Source organism: Gymnodraco acuticeps, unplaced genomic scaffold, assembly GCF_902827175.1.
Source record: "Gymnodraco acuticeps unplaced genomic scaffold, fGymAcu1.1, whole genome shotgun sequence".
In the NCBI taxonomy this organism is placed as follows: domain Eukaryota; kingdom Metazoa; phylum Chordata; class Actinopteri; order Perciformes; family Bathydraconidae; genus Gymnodraco; species Gymnodraco acuticeps.
In genome coordinates, this window is record NW_022990238.1 from 2,093,609 (window position 1) to 2,115,612 (window position 22,004).

Below are 22,004 nucleotides of genomic sequence, written 5' to 3' on the forward strand. Positions count from 1 at the left end.
TCTTTCCCCACCGTGACATATTGCACTCTTTTAACCAATACACTGCGCACGCTATACTGACTCTTCAACCCCCCCCCCCCTTCCATGCTTGTGAATGAAGCTGTGAATGTCAGATAAAAAAACAATAAAATCAATCAGGCCTCTGCCCTTCCTTTTATCTTGACTTTATTCACTTGATCCCCCGTTCCACTGGCTTGCAGAGCTGCTGTCTCTCTGATCCTTTCTCTCTTTCATGTTTTGCCTGTCTTCAGAGGAGGGAGACTTTCATGTCCCTTAGCCCTGGGATTAGGGTGAGCTGCTCAGGGAAAAGTAATAAAGCCCACAGCACCTACCGTCTGCTGCGAGTAGATCGTGGAGTAAAACCCAGCTCCTGCTCAGTCTTCAAGCTGCTAAAAGCTCACATTTCCTGTATAAAGCACCTTCACATCCAGCTTCTGTCGAGCCTCTTGCAGCACCAACACATGTGGATTACACTCTTTTTGACTCACATCATCTATATATGTTTTACATTCCTGAATAGTATCTGTTATTTGGATAAAACCTTTATAAAGTGTGTCACGAATAAAAACACAGGTATGGATTTGTTTATGCAGGGGGGTCGCTTAGTTGTTCGCTTTTCTTATGCTATACTGTTCAGTTTAAGATTATGCCCATATTTAATTCTTATTTCAAAACCCAATGTTGTGCTCTCAGTGTGTTTAGTGCTGCATGACATTTTGTTCTATACCTAAATGTAACTGTATTCACCATCCTTAGATACAACACATAGAAAGTATGGGACTCAACATTCAGTGAACAATTCCTTAGCCAGAAATATATTTATTGTTGAAAACATAAATATATAAATTATGATTATTGATGTCTTTATTCAAGGAAAGTCCTAAAAAAAAAGTAATGAATGCTTAGAGATAGGGGAATGGTATTGTCTTTAATCAAATAACTTTAAGCGTGGTCCCTTAACTGAGAACACTATCTTACAGTAATGTAAATGTGATGAAACATCAGCCTTATAAATATAGCACCAATAAACTGATAGCTAGTTAAGCTGTGTGTGTGTGTGAGAAATCTGCCATCTTTTCTTTTAAACGTTATCTTTTGACTTGCACTAATCACTCTCTCGCCTTTCATTTCCTCATTTGAACACTGTCTGACAGTTGTTGTACTGTGTTGGCCTGGTTACACATTTGTCACCGTTACAGGGAAATGTTAGGGAAGTTATTGTTTGCTCCGTAGGGGCACGGGTTCGGGCCAGCACTGTACTGTTTTCAGGCTGCTTCAGAGCACTCCTCATCATCTGTCCCCATGGTATGTGGCGGTATAAGGTGTGAGTACCTTCACAGGGTGTAACGATCTGAGATTTGTTCTCCTGTCAACAGAGGAGTAAGGCCTAACCAAACAAGGAACCCATTCATGCGCTTGTCGATTTGCTTTGCTTGCTCATTCCCTCTTTAAGGTGGACTTTGCTCATTGCGTGAAAAACATGTGTGGTTGCTAAGCAGAGGAATCTTTCTTATCAGTGTTCAGAGTGTAATGGATTAAATTAAGGCTTGTGTAAGAGGAAAAATATGTCTATCCTAACTCATTATTGGTTAGGATATGATTCAGGTGCACAATAATTGCTCCAGTTAAATGTGCTGTATTAAAGCTTTTGCGAAATGCCACTTGTAACATATTGCCATGTTTGTGTCTTCACGCCTCTGATGCAACAAACACTGGCAGACCCACTTCTATCTTACCCCCCTGCCAACACTTTTGCATCTCTTCCAATGGATTAAATACAGGCATTCAACCACAACAAAAGAAATAAGCATAATTCCTGCTCGGATATAAGTAAGCTTAATGTATTTCATAACAAAAATAAAGCATCTTCCTGTACTGACTCTCACATCTCCTCCTTTCATACATATATCCAAACCATTTACAAGACTTGACATCATTCAGATATACTGTAATATAATAAGAAACATGGATGACAACAATGACATTGACTAAAAAAAACAAATGACGTTGAGATTGTGAAACTGATGGTTACAAAAACCTGAATTCTTGCATGTCTTCAAAATCATTTTAAACATATTTTTTGTTATTTATTTTGTACTGGAAGAGATAGAAGGCAAACGGCCACACATATAAATAGTTTGTAAGTAGCGGCGCATCGTCCTTTTCAAATTTAACTGTACATAGCAGAGTGGGCAAAGTCACAGATCACAAGGGTCTCGGAGAAGATCTCCTCTTAAATCAGAGCAAACATTCAAATACTAAAACATGTTTGATAATCCATAGAGTCTTTTGAAAAAGCAAACACCTCCATGTGTCTCTCTCTTTCTCTCTTTCCAATGTTTTTTGTTCCTATATCTCTCTTTTTTTCTTACGATGTATGAAAAAAGTCATTTAAACAGGGTAGGGCACTTTAATGTTGCCCAGCTGGAGGTCATCCACCGCTGTTTTGGAGTCTGTGCACCAGATTCCCACGAAGGCTTGATCCAACAGTTTCATAGCCATTTCTGTTGTGTGTCTTCTTCAAAGAAAGTCTCACAAATCCCTTTCATCATCTCCCTTCGGCCTCTTCCTGCCTTTCCCGGGCTACAGCATCTTTCTCTCTTAATCAGCGGCAGGGTTCAGTTGTCGGTTAGGTGGCGTACCACAGAGGAAGTCATCATCACTGTTGGTTACTGTTTTTAACAAAGCACCTTTGGTATGGTTTATTTGTGTCTGTTGTCTTTTTTTCAGTCTGTTGTCTTAGCAGAAAAAAAATTGTTTTTTTAAAACAAAGGTTGCATGGCAATGGGGAAAAGGACAGAGCAGGTGTCCTGTTGGTGGCATCCACTATTTAGGTCCCTCCCACGCTGAAGTCCCTTGTTCTGATTGGTCTCACCTCACGTCCACTGTGAGAGAGAGAAAGCTGACGTTAGTACCCCAATTTTACACATAACAAGACAAGGGTTTCATCCGGACAAGACATCCAATTTAAATACGTATTGTGCCATAATTGTGTTCATGCATTTTGAATAACTTGACACAACAGACACAAAACCCACAATATTATGAATCATGATCCTCCACATTTCTGGTCAGTGATCAGACCAGACGTCATTATGTCAAGTAAAAATATGTGTCATCATGTTTAAAAGACAGAGAGATGGGCAAGAACACTTTTATGACAACAAAATAAAGCAAAAGTGATCTTTTAGCAGTGGAACAAACAATGACATACAGTGGGTGTTACTGTATAACAAAACCAAAACAGTGCACACAACCATTGCAAGCACAACACTGTGACAAAAACAATATGTTTGCGGTGGGCATGCTTAGCAGGCAACACAAAATCAGCATGCAGCATTTGGCCCTTTAGCCCTCCCTCTTCTCACACTGATTGGCTGTGATGTGATTGGTGAAGGTGATTGGCAGGCCCCCTTATGCCCTAATTGGGCCATTGCAGTGCCTAAAAGGTGAGAGGACTGGTGCTAAAGTCCTACCTGTTCACTTCACAGCTCTCCAGTGGACTTTGGGTATTGAGTGCAACTTTATTATGTCGCCAATAAATCCTTGCTGGGCCTTAGCTTTTTAGGTTTCCTTTTTTTACCTTTAGCCCTACGGTGGCCTGAAAACACAAAGTCAGAGAAGGGTGGATAGGAAGGAGGGTTAAGAGCAAGAAGCAGGGTTTATGATACAGAGAGAGGCACAACAGCCCTGGGACAGAAGCAGAGAGTGCAAAGATATGACACACTATAAATACTGCAGATGCCTTATCAGCACACATCAGCGCTTATCTGCTCCCAGGGAGAGAAAGGCTTCAGATCAAGGCACTGTCAGATTTACCTGCTGTCATGCCAAGCAGCCTTTGGACACACTCCCTTAAAACACACACACACACACACACACACACACACACACACACACACACACACACACACACACACACACACACACACACACACACACACACACACCACACACACACACACACACACACACACACACACACACACACACACACACACAACCTAACAAGGCACAAACGCACTAGCTTTACAGTTGTGCAATAGCAGACCAGTTCACAGGTGTGTCTGTCTGTTTGGAAGCTATCATAGAAAAAGGTCATCCAGTGCAAAGCCAAAGAGCCAGACAGAGAGAGAAACACCATCAGACAGACATGGGGAAGGCAGGTAAGCAGGATGATGCATGATGATATAGGGGTGACGGGGGTTCTCAGGCACCAAACTCAGCCTCAGTTTTTGTAATTACGTAACAAGGAGATATCATAACTTTGAGGGTCATATTTACCTGTTTCTGCATCTGAGTGCTCCACAACGTGATGTTGCGACGTGCACACACATTCCAGATGGTCTTCTAACCGCACAAAGACCTCTTTCAGCTTGGGTTTCCTCCTCACGTACTCCACCTTTGCTACCTGAAGGGAGGAAGAGAGATACGGTTAGCTACAGAGCCATCTCCAGCGCCATCATTACTCTTCGCTGTGTGTCCTCAATGAATGCACACACTCTTTGCCCATTCGCTAACATCGGGAGGCGTAGCACTGTAACTGATGACTCTTTCATTAACCGATTCATAAAAAAACACCAGCCATCACTTCGCCTTGTCGTGTTTGAAGTGTGACGGCAGCATTCCTCAGGGGCTGATGCATTGGGTTCCGCTCGCTGTGCTGTATGTGCTGTTGATCAGGTGTGTAAATACTGAATGGAGTGTATGACCCTGTCCAAGCAAGTTCAAACAATGGGAGAGGAGAGATGGAGGATAGGGGGGAGCGGTATACACCCTAAGGCCCAGGGAAGGTTTACCCTGGCAGGAGAAGAGAGGCTGGGAGATCCCCCCCTGCTCCAGGCCTGGAGCATCCACATCCAGACAGACACACACCTAAACTCCCTCGCCTTGTTCCGACATGTAGGCTGCTTTTAAACCACATTAACACATCTCATGGGCTAGGGAAAGTGTTGCTCAACATGTGCATGCAAGAAATACAGCTTACATAGTTTAATCTAAGCAGTAGAACCCCAGAAAGCAGCCCTTTGAATCTAACAAACACTAAAGCAATGCAGGAATTCCTATCCTTCAGTCCAGCTAACACCCTCTCAGTTTAACACAACAGGGCTGACCTCCACTTCCCACCCAATATCTAGAAATGAAAAGGACCTATCCTCGGAGGGGGTTTGAATAGGCTATGTTGATTAAAGCTTAGATGAAAGCTGAATAGGGAAGGTTGCGTGGAGGTTATGATGATCTTGTTGTGTAACTCAGGGGAGGTGGCTACATGCTTTTCCCTCTCTGATGTGAGTGCCAAGGGCAGGTAACCTTCCCATCCACCACTGAGGCCCTGGGGGCCACATGGAAACAATATCCCCTGCTTCACCCATCTTCCTGGTCGCTGCACGAGAGAGGATATTGGCCGACAATCTCCCAGCGCTCTCTGGTGTTATGAACACCACGATTTCGCAGACAGCATGAGGCTCACACATGAACAGACGAAGGCCAAAACTGATGAGAGGCTTTCTTCCTCTATCCTGTGATGGCACATCGCCAAGGCTGGCTCTCGGTGGTGAATTAGTCATGCAGACAAACGAACATACCAATCTCTGTCTGATAAAACAAAGTATATTGTTGACATTCGCACAGCTTGAGCTGCCTCATGTCAGCGCTGTAACTAAGGCTGGAGGGTCATCTGGGGAGTCTAAAACTGAAATCAGGGACGGGGGGAGGGTTCACCAGCCACTCCGTTGCAACAGTTTCTTTCCATGGGCAGAAGAGAAAGAGAAAGAAGAGAGGGAATATAAAAGAGGGTAAGCAAGCAGAGAAGGTATGCAGCGAGCAAACAGAGGACAATGGTGTCTGGGTTGCTGTTATCGGGCTCTGACAGAGAGAGAAAGAGAGAGAGGGAGGGAGAGCATGCAGGAACTCTGCGCAGGAAGGTGGACCATCACTCTCATTAGGAAAAAAGCGTGTGTCTGTGTGTGTGTGTGTGTGTGTGTGTGTGTGTGTGTGTGTGTGTGTGTGTGTGTGTGTGTGTGTGTGTGTGTGTGGTGTGTGTGTGTGTGTGTGTGTGTGTGTGTGTGTGTGTGTGTGTGTGTGTGTGTGTGTGTGTGTGTGTGTGTGTGTGCGTACAAACAGAGGGTGCTATTTAAGGAAGGGGGAGAACTGACCATGATCATGACCAGCATTAGATGACAATCATGTGTTACCTATTAACATTTAGTTTCTGGCCTACTAACTGAGGAACTTCATTACACTAAAGCTGACAGGACAGATAGAAAAGTTATCAAATGTTTGATGTTATCTACCAAATGTGCAGACAGTATCACGGAATGACAATAATTCCCAAGAAAATCCCAGGAAACCACTTATCTAATATTGAGTCAAATGCTTTGACTCAGAGATGGAACATGCAGCTGTCTCTTGGGACGACTCTGCTGTCACTGGTTTCGGGAATCTGTGAGCTGGGGGGGGGGTTCAGTAGCAGCCAGCGAGAAGCAAAAAGACTCAGCAATGTCTGACACTTACTACTGAGGCTGATCCTAATGACTAACACACACACGCATACCCAAACTCTTCTGGCCAAACAAACAGCTATTGACAGACGGATAAAGCGATGGGCCCCCTTGATGAGGGGCCCAGCGGTAGGCTTGTCTCCTTGCCCCTCACACAGCAGGGTTAGAAACACTCCCTGCAGGACACACACAAAAAAAACACACACTCTCCTGAATATGTATAACTGTGCTCTAATACTGCACTGCCCACTTTGTCAACACTCTCTCTTTCTCTTTCTATCCTGTTTCCTGTGCTAGGAGAAAATGTTGACGCTACATGAAAGGTTGTCTTTCCACTTTACATCCATATTTAACTCTCCCTTCCTCCATTTAGAGCCACTTTTCCGCCACACAGGCAGAACACTGGCTTCCTATCCTCTGCAGAGTCAATGACTTCAAAAATACATCAGAAAGAGACCCCATGCGACGACAAGGGGCCCCACATTCTCTTTGCATAAATCAAACCAAACTTAACTCCCTAGAAATCTGGGGCCCTGAGAAAGAGCCCCCCCCGAATGATATCCGATCCACAGGATTGGGGTGAGGCAGGGGGCTCTGGAAGGTGCACTCCCTTTGGTTTGTCCTCAGTGTCTACGCAGCGCTCCGCGTGGAGCCGATTGTCCCGGTCGGGCTAATTGGGAATTCCCTTAGCACCGAGCACTGATGAGAGCATGATGGAGGGGAAAGTTTTCCTCTGGCTTTCCAAGGAAAACACAACAGGGTTGGGGATGTGCACCGCAAGCCTTCATGAACTGGAACAGGCAACAATAAATAGGAATGCATGTGTGTTAATGGAGAATGGAGGGGTGAAATGAGGCAGAGTGGGGTGGCATTTCATTTATCAGGAGCAAGGAGCCCTAAGAGACTGTGCCCTGCAAACAAAGAGCTCTTGTTGAGATGTTACAACTCTGAGCAAGTTTGAGGAACGTAAAGAAACGTTCTGTATGTCTGTCTAAAATCAAGAACAGTCAAAAGGACACTTGGAAGAAGGTAGGATGAAGAGCAAACCCCAGACTGAACATCAGACAGCGGAGAAAACCTGCTGCTGCCCTCTGATTCAACCCCCACCCCCACAATACAAACACACTGCCGTGGACGGGGTTATCACAGGCCGTGTGTGGAGAAGAGAGGAAGCAAGGAGAGCATTTATCACATCACGCACTGGCCTGCAATGCCATAAAGACATTTCATGGAACCACTCTCCCCCCCACCTCTCTGGATGTGAGCATCTATCTTGCTCTGACCACATTGTGTGTTGTGCTTCCCTTCCCCTCAGAAACCAAAATAACCATCATTAAATATCAAAGAGCTCAAAGGTGTATAATCTTCCCAATTACTTTTCAGGATGAGTTTATAGAACAATAGCAGATGAGAAGACGTTACACTGAGCACATATTAGAGTAAATAAGAGTTTAATGAAAGAGAGCAAAGACGATGCAGTATATGTCAAAGACAGACAGACAGAGGGGTAAAATTAGAGAGTGGGAGATGGCTCTGTGGAGGAGGGAGTGAACAACTATTTCACATAACAGACAATCAGACTCCGAGACTGAGCGGAGAAGAGAGGTGGAGAGGGAGGATGAAGTCAGAGGGGAAGAGTGAAAGGGAGGACAGGAGAAGAGGAGTGAAAGAAAATACAGAAATGAACTAAAATATGATTAAAATAAGGCTGCTACTTTTCCTGCTAAAGCTGATACATTCCAGCCGCTGTGGCAGAAGCCAAACTCTCCAAATTCCGGTGTAGTCAGGACGCTCCCATGGTCTCTGACCCGCCCGGCAACCCCCGCCATGCACACCACACACACATGTATACACACACATACAAACTCACTCACCTCATGCTTCATCTAGTAGAAGAGCTGAGTGAATCAAAGGGGAAAATAATTCACAGCTGCAAAGGACTTCAAACAGGGGGCCTCCTTCATTCCCATATAACCCCCACTCACGTAATCCACAGGACCCCTCAGATGATCATAAATCATGCTCACTGTATCACCGTCACACTGTCTTTTATTTATGAAACACCCCGTAAGTCAGGGTCCCACATAACCGCAGGGCTACAGCTACTGCTTCCCCCAACACCCGGACCTGACCCACTGTCGCTGAGGTAGCTGTCAGTGTGTGTGTGTGTGTGTGTGTGTGTGTGTGTGTGTGTGGTGTGTGTGTGTGTGTGTGTGTGTGTGTGTGTGTGTGTGTGTGTGTGTGTGTGTGTGTGTGTGTGTGTGTGTGTGTGTGTGTGTGTGTCTGATGGGGTCGGGGCCAGGGCCAGTGCAGGGAGATGTGTGGACCCCCACACTCAGCACTGTGGCTATATCCGCCTGGCCTCTGTCAGCCTCCACTTTGATCCAGCAGCCATCAACACTTCATTACTCTGTGGCCCGTCTTCCTCTTGCTGCCGCTTCACACAAATGGCCTTGTCCCCGCACTGCGGTGGGCCAGTTTACGTACCATAACATAGAGAACTCTCTCTAACACACACACACACACACACACACACACACACACACACACACACACACACACACACACACACACACACAATCTCCTTCTTTGGTTTACACAGATGTGCACTCATGACCTTCCCTGACCCCTGAAAATACTTGTACATTTGCTTCAATGGCCATCAAAACTTTCCAGTAGCTAAACCAAACGAAATGAAATCAACTGCACATTATTGTTGGCAAATGATGCCATACTGATTAGATTTAGGCTGCCACATAAAGCCAATGAAAAGGGTTAGTTCTCATGTCTGGCTTTTTTCCTGGTAAATGTTAAATTAGAACATCTAAATGCCATTTACAACAAAAACACTTTAATAGTGCTTTATCAACTTTTCTTCTATCTTTCTTTTCATTTTCCATATTGTCAAGAACTCTCCTGATATCCTTGTAACTAAAAGATGACCTCCTGTACGTTTTGTGCAGCAGAAAACACAAGAGAACCTTAGGATTTCCTAGAAAACGTCATCTCAAATATAAAATGGGATAGTTTCTGTGTCTGCTCATGAGGGTTTGTGAATGAAGAAGGGGAATATAATGAACAGAGAGACCACATGTACTGCAGAAGCTTTAAGAGTTAATGAGTGAGAGGATGAGTGACAGCTCCATTATTTGCCCGTGTCATGGGCTGTTTAATCAGCCCCATAGCAAGAACAAACAGAGAGGCATTGAGATTCACACACAGACACTCACACACATTCATACGCACAAGGAATAATGTGCAAAAGAATGCACAGACACGTCAAATGTTGCTGCCTCACTCTCATTTTATCACAGAAACACCTTGTATACTAGTCTCTTAAGTCCTGACTTTCCAAAACCACATGTTGTTTTAGGAGTTTGTTCGTTTAGCAAGACTCTGGGCAAAAAGTGCCTGAAAAAACCTTTAGAAATACTAGACACAGCTGTAGCTGTCAGCAGACAGACAGGAAGATGTGAGGAGGAAGAACAAGGAATACAAGAGAAGGGAGATGAAAGATTAACAACCAACAGAGAAAAAGGGAGTTCAGAGAGGTTATGCCAGCAAAACACCAATAATATGCCAATTATGAAGTTTATTTTCATCTGATTTCTAGATTTGACCAAGATTTGACTAAGAAGACTAAGTCATAGAAACACTGGCAAAATGGCCAAAATGTTCTGCAAGCTTTCAAAGACAAAACACCAAAAATAAAAAGAGAAATGAGAAGAAATGTTGAGGAATTACTTCGATGGAAGAAAAAAGGGGAGCGCCAAGATGCTGCGCTTTGGGGAGTAAAAGTGCAAAAGGAGGTGGGATAAGGTTGAAGGAGGAGTTAAAGGAATGCTGGGATGATAGTCTGACTTCACAAAAACTCATTAAGAATTCTGGCTGCCTCTTCCCTCTGTTTCCCCAACGGTCTGTCTCTCCTTCCATCGTTAACTCTCCACTTAATCTTGATGAATACCAAACCTGCTATAAATGGCTTTTATCATTACACCATTCTCAGTTACTGTGACCTTCCCATGGTAAGACATGTGGAATAAACAAAAGCAACAATGTAAATGCCACCCACACATGCAAATCAAGATGTATATACAGACCTATGACAGTGTTGGACAAAATAGGTTTAATAGAAATGCAAAAGAATGAAAAGAGAGGGATATGGAGACCAAGAGTGTCTTTAAGATCTGCCCCTTCTCCTCCCTCAGGCTAGTCCTATTTAAAGTAGGCTTTTTTTATTACCCCAGCCACTGAACAGGACAGGCTTGTACAGTACAGGGCCTGCACAGACCCGTTCTCTTCTTTTGGGTCCATAAAAAAGGAAAGAGTGAGAGAAACAGAAGAGGGGGAATAAATAAATAAAGGTGAATTTGGACAAATGCATAGTGGCATGAGATGGAAAGAAACACACAGTGAATGTGTTCTTCTCCCATCCTTGGCTAGCAGAAGGAAAACAAGTCAGGCCGAGGGTACACGGGCAACATTTTTAGCTTTCTAATAAATGGAGGGAGAAGCCCAAACTGAACCCCTATTCAGACCACTGAGAGGACAGACAGGAAAAAAACTTGGCCTCAGACAATGTTTCTCTCACACAATGTGGTGAATGTCTCCTGACCGGGGAGAGCCCTGACCAATGACCTTTCCAGGGACGCCTCTCGGCCCCCACCCTTTGCCCGCGGCTGGAACCACATGGAAATCGCCCCTCATGAATCTCTGCCCAACACGCCTGAAGGACCCTCTCAAGTCTGTGAGCTCATTTTGTCCTCAGTGTCATGAGGGGGACACGGACAAAGTCGCATGGAACACAACATTCCATCAATAGCTGAAAGTAGCCTTATAGTGTCTTGTTCGGCGTCATCACTGTCTCTCCATCCATCCGAGTCACTGTAATAGCAGACAGAGCTCCTATTGACTGTCTGGCAGATGGAGAAAAAGACACGCTTGCATGCAGACAGACACACAAGGTTGTGCTGTATAACAGAGCTCTTGCACTGTGAGTCAGCATCTCTGACCATAAACCCTGTGCCCTGGATGCAGTGCCTGTGCCCTACAATAGCCTTCTTACTGTCTCTCTAAAACTAAAAGATTAAAAGAAAATAGATTCCTCCCATATTGAAATCTCCGTGACTTGTGCCAGTGTGCTGATAGGAAGAAGGCAGGCAGGGTTGGTATTTGTTGTATTACTCTGCCGGTATATATTGAGGCGGCATCTTCAAGACATGATGTCCCAGTGCCCATGGATCACAATGATTAAAGAGACAAAATGTCCAGAGATAGACTCAAAGAGAAACACAAATACAACCAGAGTGTTCCAGGCTATCCTGTTTATCCACCGGTTGTCTCTTACTCTTACAAAACAGAGCACATAACTCCCATACCTCCAAACAGAGCTGCGCACTGGCTAACAGTCTGTAGTGTAAATACTGCAGAAATACGACTCAGCTCCAGCCACGGTGTCTCTTCTGATCCTGAACAGAAGGACATGTTTTCAAACTAGCGATGCCAAAGAGCCTCTGAGAACAGTGCTACCCCCTTCAATCCCTCTCTCCTTCTCTTTGTCACCTTGTCTCCTCCAGGCTCTCTGCTTACAGAAAAGACAGAGGGCCAAATAAAACGGTGGGCAGAGGAATGGTTGAGAAATAGACGATGACACTCAGGTATTCTCAAGGAATAGGAAGTCTCTCTCATATCTGGAAGGAGCATCCCTATCTGGTCAACCCTTCCAACAGATGTCCTCGCTGAAGGTGCTAACAACCCTCCCTTCCTGTCCACTGTCTTTTCTTCTCCTTCTCCCTCCTGGCATAGCCGCTTTGGCTTCTCGCCAAACATGGGATAGAGTGATGAGGAGAGAGGGTGGTGATCGGCTGCAATGGAAGGAGAGAAGGGAGGGGGCAGCGGAGGTAAGGGGGACACCATTTGGGTATTCGCCAAGGAGGCTCAGAGGAGAGGGGTAGATTGAACTAAAGGGAGTCAGTGGAGGAAAGAGGGAGGAAAAGAGCGTGACAGAAGGCAGGTTAACCCAACCTTACCTCTCATATGATTTACTTACCTGGTGAGAGGGAAAGCAATGGAGGTTTGTGAGTACAAGTTTGTGAAATAAATGAGGTGACTGTGATACTGTGTGTTTAACTTTGCAATGCAGTATGTGGAGAGATAGTAAGGATATAGGCATGACAAGCTTGCATGAACTCGCCTGTTGGTGTGTGTGTGTGTGTGTGTGTGTGTGTGTGTGTGTGTGGTGTGTGGTGTGTGTGTGGTGTGTGTGTGTGTATGTGGGTGTGTGTGTGTATGGTGTGTGTGTGTGTGTGTGTGTGTGTGTATTGTGGTGTGTGTGTGTGTGTGTGTGTGTGTGTGTGTGTGTGTGGTGTGTGTGTGTGTGTGTGTGTGTGTGTGTGTGTGTGTGTGTGTGTGTGTGTGTGTGTGTGTGTGTCTTACCTTAACGGTGCGGTGGTGCTTACGGGAAGGGTGACAGCGCATGTTGCTTGTGTTGCAGCAGCCTGTGCAGCGCTTCACCTCCACACAGGGCGGCCATATCAGGAAGTTGGCAGACGTGGAATCCACCTGACTCCTGGGGATCTCGTAGATCACCGTCCGCGTCTTACACACCGCCGGGACCGCCTCCTCTGCTGGAAGAAAAACAGGCAGGAGGAGGAGTTAGTGCGTGGCCTGCATGACTGTTCGGTGACACATTTTCCGAACGCATGCTCGTGCTGATGTATCGTTTGAATCTCTCTTTTTCACTCCCAGCTGCTTTATGCATTCCTTCACTGATCATTATGTGATGACTCACTTGATGTGGGAGCTGTTTGTCTTACTTCAGATCACACCCAACCTCGTTCAAGGCTGTTAAGAAGACAAGCTATCCAAAAGCTGATCTCATATCAACTAAAGAGCTTTGGGATCAAGTCTGTGAGACAGAAAGAAACTGCTCCTTTGTTCAGATCCTTCACTGGGGTTAATGCAGCGTGACTAGGCCAGAAAACCTTTATGTCCGCCACTGGGAAATCTATGAATGACCTTTGACCCTGTTAGTCGTTGGGGAAAAGAGGAAGGCAGTAAGCATTCATTTCAGATGTAATGCTCTGACAGGCACTCAAACCTAAAGATGTGACAGAGAGCGTACAGTAAGATACCATTATATCGTAAAGATGATATGTGCATGCACAGAACGTGAGGGATTTTGTGAACAGCTGCCAAAATGGTATACGGTGTCATACACTTATGATATGGTGTACACACATGAAATACGAGCAGCCACGTTATCCTGCGTTGCTATTAAATGCTGAACTGCTGGGAGGGATATGAAACACACGCAGCCAGTCCTAACACACACACTGCAAACTACATGGTTCTCTCCACGCCTCGATCACATATCGTACCGCGTGGCGTTTTATGAAGAAATCTGACTGAGAGCCTAGGCGAGCTGCAACTTGAGCCCTGAATGCCTGGAATTTCCACGCTCAAGGATATATTTCTCTCCTGACGCGTGTGTCTTAGATCTGCAACCCTGTGGCCAATTAAAAGGCTTCGTGTCAGACGTCCTCTTCAACCTCACACATCAGGCTGGTTTCTCATGATTTCTTTATTGCCATAACTACTGGGTAGACATCTTCATTAGGGTTTCTTTTATCCACAAAAAGGCCATATAAAAGCCACTAACTATTAGCTTTGTTTGATCTAAGTGTAAAGTGATCGGTTTCATCTCGTGGGAACTCAAATGTCAGTTGGGAGATAGAGGTTATTTTTAGGCAGTATGACACTGCAATAAGTTGTGATGTATACAGTTCCAAATGTAATCATGATGCAAACTCTAAAGTGGCACAGTTAAGCATATAGTATTTATTCAGACTTACCAATGCTCCTCTTGCGTCGGCTGTGAAGCTGGGAGCTCTTCAGGTCATTGTAGTAACCATGTTGACGGGAGTAGTTCTTGTGGGGGTTGTGGTGCTTGTGGTGCTTGGGCTCCTCGATAACATTGTTTCCCGCACCTCATCAAAACAGAAGGCAGCCATGTTAATGATGACACACAAGAAGGAAGCAAACACAACACCATGAGCCTGTTGATCACCCCTGCAGCTTTAACAGTGTTATGTGGTGGGTGGCTTGCTAGGCCTCACCGGACAGGCTGGATGTAATCCAGTATTGATGTTTTATATACCCCATACACAGCTTAAAATGTGATGGTTAGTCACACGACCATAATGAGACGGTAACTTCCTGCTGGCTTCTTGTTTTATGTAACACATGCTTTGATTCCCTGAAAGGATAGGTTTCCTTTCAATGTGCTTGCTGGCTAACATTGCGGTTCATGATGATGTCAAAAATGGAGGTAAACAGTACAGAGTATGCACGGTACGGTTAGGAGACACATATTACACAGACCTGGATGTAATTGCAAGCTTTGTGTGTCAGCCTCACTGACTCATTTAGCTGAACTTTCCCAGCAGGAATAAAGTATGTAGACGCAGGTGAGTCAGCATGCTCCCTCGAAAACAACCAGCTTTCACAGACACACGGTGGACTAAAGTGGCCATTTGACAGGTGGTACTCAGCTGCCATTATCCCTGCACCTAATTAGTGGTTTTGTGTCTCTCATTTACCTAAAAATGTTTGCTTTTTCAATCTTTCAGCAGCTTGGAAAAGTACATGTTTTGTTATGCTACAGTGGTAGCTCCTTAAGGCTCCCTAACTCCAGTCTAATATAGCCAGCTCAGCTTATTCACAGTCATGGTCATCTGATAAAGTGTGCTTGTTTTGGTCCCCACCCAGAATATGAGGTGAATTACAGAAGAGTGCCAGAGGAGCTATAAAGCGATAAAGCATGTTCGCAGCACACTGCCCTTTCCCAAAGAGCAGAGTCTGAGAGTGTTTGCTAAGTGGGTGGGTCTGCTTGTCTGTAGGTACAGCATACCCACCCACCTGGCTGACACAATCCTACACCTGTACACTTAACATAAAGACACACTCACAACTCCTCTGATTATCCTTCAAAACCCAATGTACACCAGCACAACAAAGCTTAGCCACAGGCAAACACATTTCCCTCATCCAGCTCCTTTGTGCTCTGACCAGAGTCATCTGAAGGGATATCCTCTACCTATACATGATCCACCTCTGGGACTGGTTGTTTATTTGCTTTAGGTTGCCTTCTTGTTCCAGGTCTGACCCTCAGTGAGAGTGGACGGAATTGTCCTACTAGCCTGTGGTGCCGTCAGTCAGACAGCCAGCGACCCAGAACCAAAGGTCCACAGAAAGGAAGCGTTGACTCCATCTGAGGCGTTGTGTTAAGTAAAGGGCAGAGCTATCAGTCAGTCAGGCCAGTATATAGACACATACCCTTACTGTATGACTGTGCAAACACACCCACTGTCTGCACAGTCACATAGACTCATTGTTACAGCTGGATGATTTTCCTACCTAACGACCTTTTAACACTACGGGTCACAGACAAAACTCCCACTGTCCCTCTCTCCACCACACCTATCCCTCTTTTCATCTCCCCCTGTCAGAAGAGGATGGGAATGAGGGAGGGTGTCACACCAGTGACCACCCAGAGATAGGTTGTGTCAGAGCGGACAGGAGAAAGGGAGGGAGGGTATAAAGAAGTCCTTTATAGACTGCAGAGTCCTTTCTCAGCATAATAAAAGAAGCATTCTTTGAGTGTTTTCTTAACGTTCAAAGGAGGAACATGGGGGGAAAAGGCAATCAGAGTGATTAGGCAAGAAAAGACAAATAATGAGAGGTATCAATGGAAAGTCTGAGGGGATTGCTCCTCTGTTGGTTCCAGGTGATTTAGCAGTTATACATTTTCAAACTGAGACTAGAAAGACAGGAGACAGTCTTTTGCCATGAATCAGGCTTTTATGACTTTAAATGACTCTATCCATTTACTGAGGGCTTCGGCTCCATTGCTTCGTTCCTCTTCCTCTCTTTCTCTCTTCCTTCTTTCTTTCTTTCATTCTCGACTTGTACAACAAGCCAACATGTTGTTTACGTCTTGTGATAAGTGCCCCCATAGTTCTCTTACTCTGTCTCCCCTCCTTGTTTCTGAATTGTCAACAGTTACATGCTGCCAACTGTACTGGAGGTAAACACCTTGTGCCAGCTTGTCACAAAAAACAAAGGAGAATGCACAACAACGTGCAGACTTTCTGAGTGAAGTATAGCAGGAACACTACCTCCAGAATCCTCCCCCCTCCTCAATCTCTGCCCCCTGCCAAGAGTCAGGTTCCCTTTCTGTCAAAGTCCTTCACTCAGAGAGATAAGGGCAGGCAGGCAGGCAGGCCGGGGGGCCACTGAAGGAGTTAGACGGGGATATAGAGGAGAAAAAGTGAGGAGTGGAGCACCTCAGGGGCCAGACAGCCATCTGCAGACTTCAGTGGGGTCATCTCATCTGTCAGTCAAGCTGCAGACACCATCCTCGCCGGACGTGTGTATATAGACATGACTGAGCAAAGCAGCACTAAATGAAAGACACAGCCGTGAGATAAGCCCTGCAGGCCTAACAATGATCCCAACACGTATACTTCCTAACTGAATTATAAAGTCATCCTTCCAGGGACAGCAATATAAAATAATGAGAAAATAATATGATAGTGACTAAAACAAAAATAATTGAGGATTTCCTGTGTTAGTTCCTCCAGGTGCAAATGTTCAAAGGTTTAAAGTAACCAACACCTCATGTAAGCCTTTCCTTTCTCCTTCCCTAGTTGAAATGCTACCATGTACAGGTCAGCCTATACTGGTAGCTTTACTGTCCTGGCCATCTGCAACAAAAGCTCTGAAAATACCCCTTAGGCTGGCGTCAAAGGTCTTTTAATGGGCTGGCCTGGGCCGCCAAGCTGGCCGTCAGACAGATTTATGTCCTCGTAATAATAATCAGCCTACTACTGTTACCCTGCAAAACATTCCTCTGTTTGAAGAAAGACATGTTAATTCAATTATAAACACCTCTTCTCATGCTAGAGGCCCTGTGGAGATCTATTCTGGTCTCAGCATAAAGTGCTATGAACCCTGTTGTGGAGTACAGGTTGGTTTGATTGTGAATTAAATACATTAAAACACAGCTATTACTTGTCCTAATTGAATCGTCCATCAAAAAAGCAACAGGGTGGTTAAACAGGAGAACACTTGAGTGAAAGACTGGTCCTTTGCTGGATTTAAGTGTTGAGGCTACTAATGAGCTATGACCAGTAAGGTAGCTTACATCATTTGGGACGGTTAAAGCACATTTAGTAATTACCTATTTCCATCATCAAATCTTTAGGGAGAGCCCTGAATTTGATATATGGCCAGAGCCTGTGTAAATAGAGTCTCATGTGAACGCAAACAGCTTCTTCCAGCGCACCCTGTAACTTAATCTAAGACAGCCTGAGACAGACCGGACCCCCACCACAGATGAAGCAGCACCTCCAAGAACCTGAAGCTGGAGAAACCCGCCTGACCTGCAAGCCGCTGTCTCTGTTTACAGGGCAACATATGTGGCAGTCTCGCTACTTTAAAGCCAGTTTATTGCAGCAGCTGAAGAATATGCATAAAAAATGCTTGCCAGTGAAAGTCCATCTTTGTCACATGTGTACAGTAGACGCACCTATTGCAGTTATTGCTTTGTCACGCACGCCAGGGCTGCACTTGGCACATATCTCACCTGGGCAGTGCTTTGGAGTTATAACTTTCAGATTACATTTTAATGAATGTACATAGCAGAAAGTCCAAAACAACAAGTATTCCTGTTTGTTTTTGTAATCCACTAAACCTCCAGGATTGGAAGTCTCTACTTGCTAATACAATTTCACTCAAAGACTTGCTCCTACCTACTCTATTTCAGCTGTAAGGCACAAGTGGATTCATTAATGCTAGTAGCATATCGGTGGATTCTATGATTAATTATTACACATTATTCACCTATCCAGCCAGCCCATGTTCTATGCATAGTTTTTAAAAGCCACAAAGGTTCAATACTTTCCAGTCATTATTATTTTAGATTCGACCTTTGTATACATTTATGTAATAGTCATTTGGCATTCATCTTATGTTGCCTGACAAGGGCAAATATATATGGAAAGTCCCCATACCAGGGAGTATTAAAGTGTACTACAAAGAAGGCTATCTTTAAAAAGTTATTCAACAACAGATTATGATTCTACAGGCATAGCCTACCGCTTATTTGATCATGGTGCAGCTGTTTTTAGTACCGCCCTTTAGTGCGTGTTGTCACATCAACAATAGCATCTAAGGCATCAGGATTTAAAAAAAATAACGTGGTTATTTTAATCAAAGTATCAAGAGGCAGAATTTACCTACGGATTCAATGTCCAGTAGCCGCTGGAGGTCGCTGATGCTGTGGATTTCACTGTGGGACAGTCTGTCTATCAGCTCCTGGGGAAACTCCACTTCCTATGGGACGTGGGACGGGGGGCAGAAAAAATAAACAAGAGATGAAGGTTAGAGATGTCTCGGGTCAGTGGCCACACGTTTGTAGAATTGTTTGCCTGTATAAGTAAACGTGCTGAGTTTAAACAACTACCAGAAAGATCACTGTAGAACAACATTGCAACTATGTGCCAACTACAACGAGCAGATCTAACCCACTGTCAAACAATCTCCTCACACATGGAGAGAAGGTGGCGACTAACCCCCCCCAGAAACTGTTCAATTTAGGCTAATTATGCTATGCTTTTGAAATGAGAAAAGCTGTATGGCTGGGGGATATACATGTATATCATCTATTTTTTAATTAGGATTTACTTTGGCACCCAGATCAACCGGCGCTACATGCAGAGCAATGGTCATGTAAAATTAAACGTGTTTAATAAATCTCCTGCCTTGATCATTAATTGGATGCTGCATTAAAAAAAATACGCTAAAGGGATCGATCCCCAAGACGACATGACTTAGGCTATTGTTATACCAATGCTGTTCCATGCAGATAAGTGAAGCTACAGTAATCCGCCTGATTTCTAAGCAATTGGGAATGTTAAACGGATCGGGTTGACGTCAGCCCGTGTGAACAGTAGCTTGACACTTTTGCACTTGTTGCGGTCTTGCAAGCACCTCAAGTTTAGCAAAGCGCTCTGCCTTACAGGAACAGTGGCTATTTATATCGCCCGGAGCGGTTCCCATGAAGGCGCTTAGCCCAACCAAAACGTTTGCCGAGTTGGCTCAGGCTACAAACAGATTTGGCAGAAAAGCCAAAAATAACTGCGATATGCTTCCAAGTGCAGGAGCGATTTGGTTCTCAAAAGCGCGTTTTCTCTGACCCTCATGTTCTCTAGAAATAAATCAATATCTTACACTGTTCTTATAATAGCCTTAGTCTAAACTACCCTTTCATTATCTTAGAAAAGACAGCTTGAAACGGTTAAAGGTTCATTCAAATAAAGAAATGCTGCGTTCAGGCCCATAATCCTAGCATTAATACACAGGATTTCGACCAAACCTATTGCTCAGGAGTTTCCCTCTCTTCACACCGAGTTGTGTGTGTAGCTGTTGTTAAAATGCACGCTCTGTGGGAACTTTAGACCCTCCCGGGAATAAAACCCCGCACCACTGTGTGTGACCAGGGATCAGAAAGTATACCCGGCCCCGCACCTCTCTGACTCTGCTAACTTTACCTCAGAGCTGGCCAGCAGCAGGTACGTCGTCCACAGCAGGAAGTAACAAAGTGCGGGTCTCATCTCCCTGTAATTTAGATCTAACCACGAACAAGAAAAATGTGCTGTTCTGTAGGAGCCGCAGAATCGCTCCTGGCCCCACAGGATCCACAACCATCCCCTCGGGGGCAGAAATCAGGGTGTCAGCGGGCTCAGTCAGACTCCGTGCTGCACTTGCTTGAAGCTGTGAAAATCTGAAGAGGCTGGAAGTTGACTCTTGTTATTCACATTGGACTGCGTCCTCTTGAACAAGATCAGTGCGGCAGATCGACATAGCTCCTTAGGCGAAAGTGGGACAATCCCAAGAGACAAGTCTGAAGCGCATTGCACTTGTCCTTCACCATCTACAAAACAGGTTTAAAACTTAAGTCCGATTCACTGAAATATCAAAAAAGACGCGCAGCTGTTATAATTAAACCAACGACTGTTTCTAAAATAGCGTTTAATAGTCCTAGAAGAATATAATCCAAACGAGCAAATCCTCTTAGAAAACCACAAGGGAGAAAGTTGTCCGGGTAGTGCTGCTATTCAGAGCGTGTCTTGCAGCAGTCTGCACAGGTCCTTGAGTGTGTGGGACTCTGAAGTGAATGGAGACAGAGCGCCTCTGAGCCGCTGGATATAGAGAGCCAGCAGCTCCGTGCCCGTTGCGCCTCCCCTCGCGTTTCTGCGATGCTGCGTCTATTCAGCGAGGGGAGCTGGTTGGCTGGGTGGATGACTTAAGACTCCAGAGCATGTCCCCATCCCCCCTCAGCCAGTGTGTGTGTGTGTGTGTGTGTGTGTGTGTGTGTGTGTGTGTGTGTGTGTGTGTGTGTGTGTGTGTGTGTGTGTGTGTGTGTGTGTGTGTGTGTGTGTGTGTGTGTGTGTGTGTGTGTGTGTGTGTGTGTCCTTTTGCAAGTTAAATATATTGATTACCACTTTTTGGAGAGGATGCACAAGTGGCCAATGATTATGGGCAAAATGAGACAAAAAAGTGAGGATGAGGATGTGTCACTGTTCTCATAGTTGTTGCTAACACTGAGCTCTGATTGAATAAAAAATGAGGGGCAGCTAATACATTTGTATTAGTGTAAATCATGGTTATTTTCAGGAAGTAATCACATTTGGAAAATATAATGATAATCTTTATCATGGAAGTGATGATGGGATGACTCATGATTAGATAGTAACTCAAGCTCTCTTTGTGCCTTAAGGCAGAATAACCCATGTATGTATCATGTCGGAACATTTAGTAGGCTACTTACAAAGAAATATGTATACACGTCTGAAACTGAATGGATTATGACATGGATGATAACCATTTAAAGGCCATGTGTGTGGGCATGATTTTGGGACACAGGAAATGGCTAGTTAACAGCAGGTTAACAACACTCTGGTCTTAACTTGTTGTGAGGAAGCTGGAGGCTGTGCTGTGCTGGGAGGTCTGGGAGGGGAGCCTGAGGGCCTGATAAACGAGACATACCAACAGGAGCAGAGACTCAGACAGAGACAGCGCGCACGCACATTATCAGCAAGAGGTGACAATCAGCAGGGAGCCAGGTCAGGGACCAGGTGGTCTGCCCTGCACCTTGTCCATTCAACTGGATCACACACTGTAGCACGAGGCCCGCCTGAGGCCGCTCGGGATGGAAACGCTGCATGCAGAAAACACACCACCAGCTGGTTGAGTAATTCATGTAACTATTTTTAATGCGCCTGTGAAGTTCATTTTAGGATGGTACGAGTCCTGTAAAATGAATTATATTTTAATAACAAATGTCCCTACTAAAGCCCTTTATGTTAAACATTGTTCCTAGCTTTAACTTTCCTGCACTAATCGCTCATTCCTCCCCTGTATGAGTAACTGTGTGCATTA

At 44.8% G+C, this 22,004-nt stretch overlaps 1 protein-coding gene across 3 annotated transcripts; it reads right to left on the bottom strand.

Annotated features, from left to right (window-relative positions):
• Window positions 1–907: 907 nt before the first annotated feature.
• pdgfab (platelet-derived growth factor alpha polypeptide b) lies at window positions 908–20,755 on the bottom strand. Of its 3 annotated transcripts, none has more exons than XR_004569361.1 (7): window positions 20,114–20,755; window positions 18,800–18,896; window positions 14,354–14,488; window positions 12,936–13,123; window positions 4,285–4,411; window positions 3,477–3,601; window positions 908–2,885 (listed from the first exon to the last, which is right to left on the bottom strand). XR_004569361.1 is itself a non-coding variant. In XM_034220060.1 (6 exons), exons 1-6 carry the CDS (start codon window positions 20,174–20,176, stop codon window positions 2,872–2,874), a joined length of 627 nt encoding a protein of 208 aa, XP_034075951.1. In that variant the 5' UTR covers window positions 20,177–20,752; the 3' UTR covers window positions 908–2,871. The 3 variants fall into 3 exon arrangements, 1 of the variants encoding a protein (XP_034075951.1); XR_004569360.1 differs by having other exon boundaries at window positions 12,936–13,126; window positions 20,114–20,752; XM_034220060.1 differs by lacking the exon at window positions 3,477–3,601 and having other exon boundaries at window positions 12,936–13,126; window positions 20,114–20,752.
• Between the last annotated feature and the right edge of the window lie 1,249 nt (window positions 20,756–22,004).

Excerpts from the sequence above, each read along its gene's own strand:
- pdgfab (XM_034220060.1), bottom strand. The coding sequence starts at position 20,176 with ATGAGACCCGCACTTTGTTACTTCCTGCTGTGGACGACGTACCTGCTG. Across the intron at positions 14,489-18,799 it reads ACTGGACATTGAATCCGTAG|GTGCGGGAAACAATGTTATC; the intron begins GTAAATTCTGCC and ends TGTTTTGATGAG. Across the intron at positions 4,412-12,935 it reads AGCACCACCGCACCGTTAAG|GTAGCAAAGGTGGAGTACGT; the intron begins GTAAGACACACA and ends TCCTCCCTTCAG.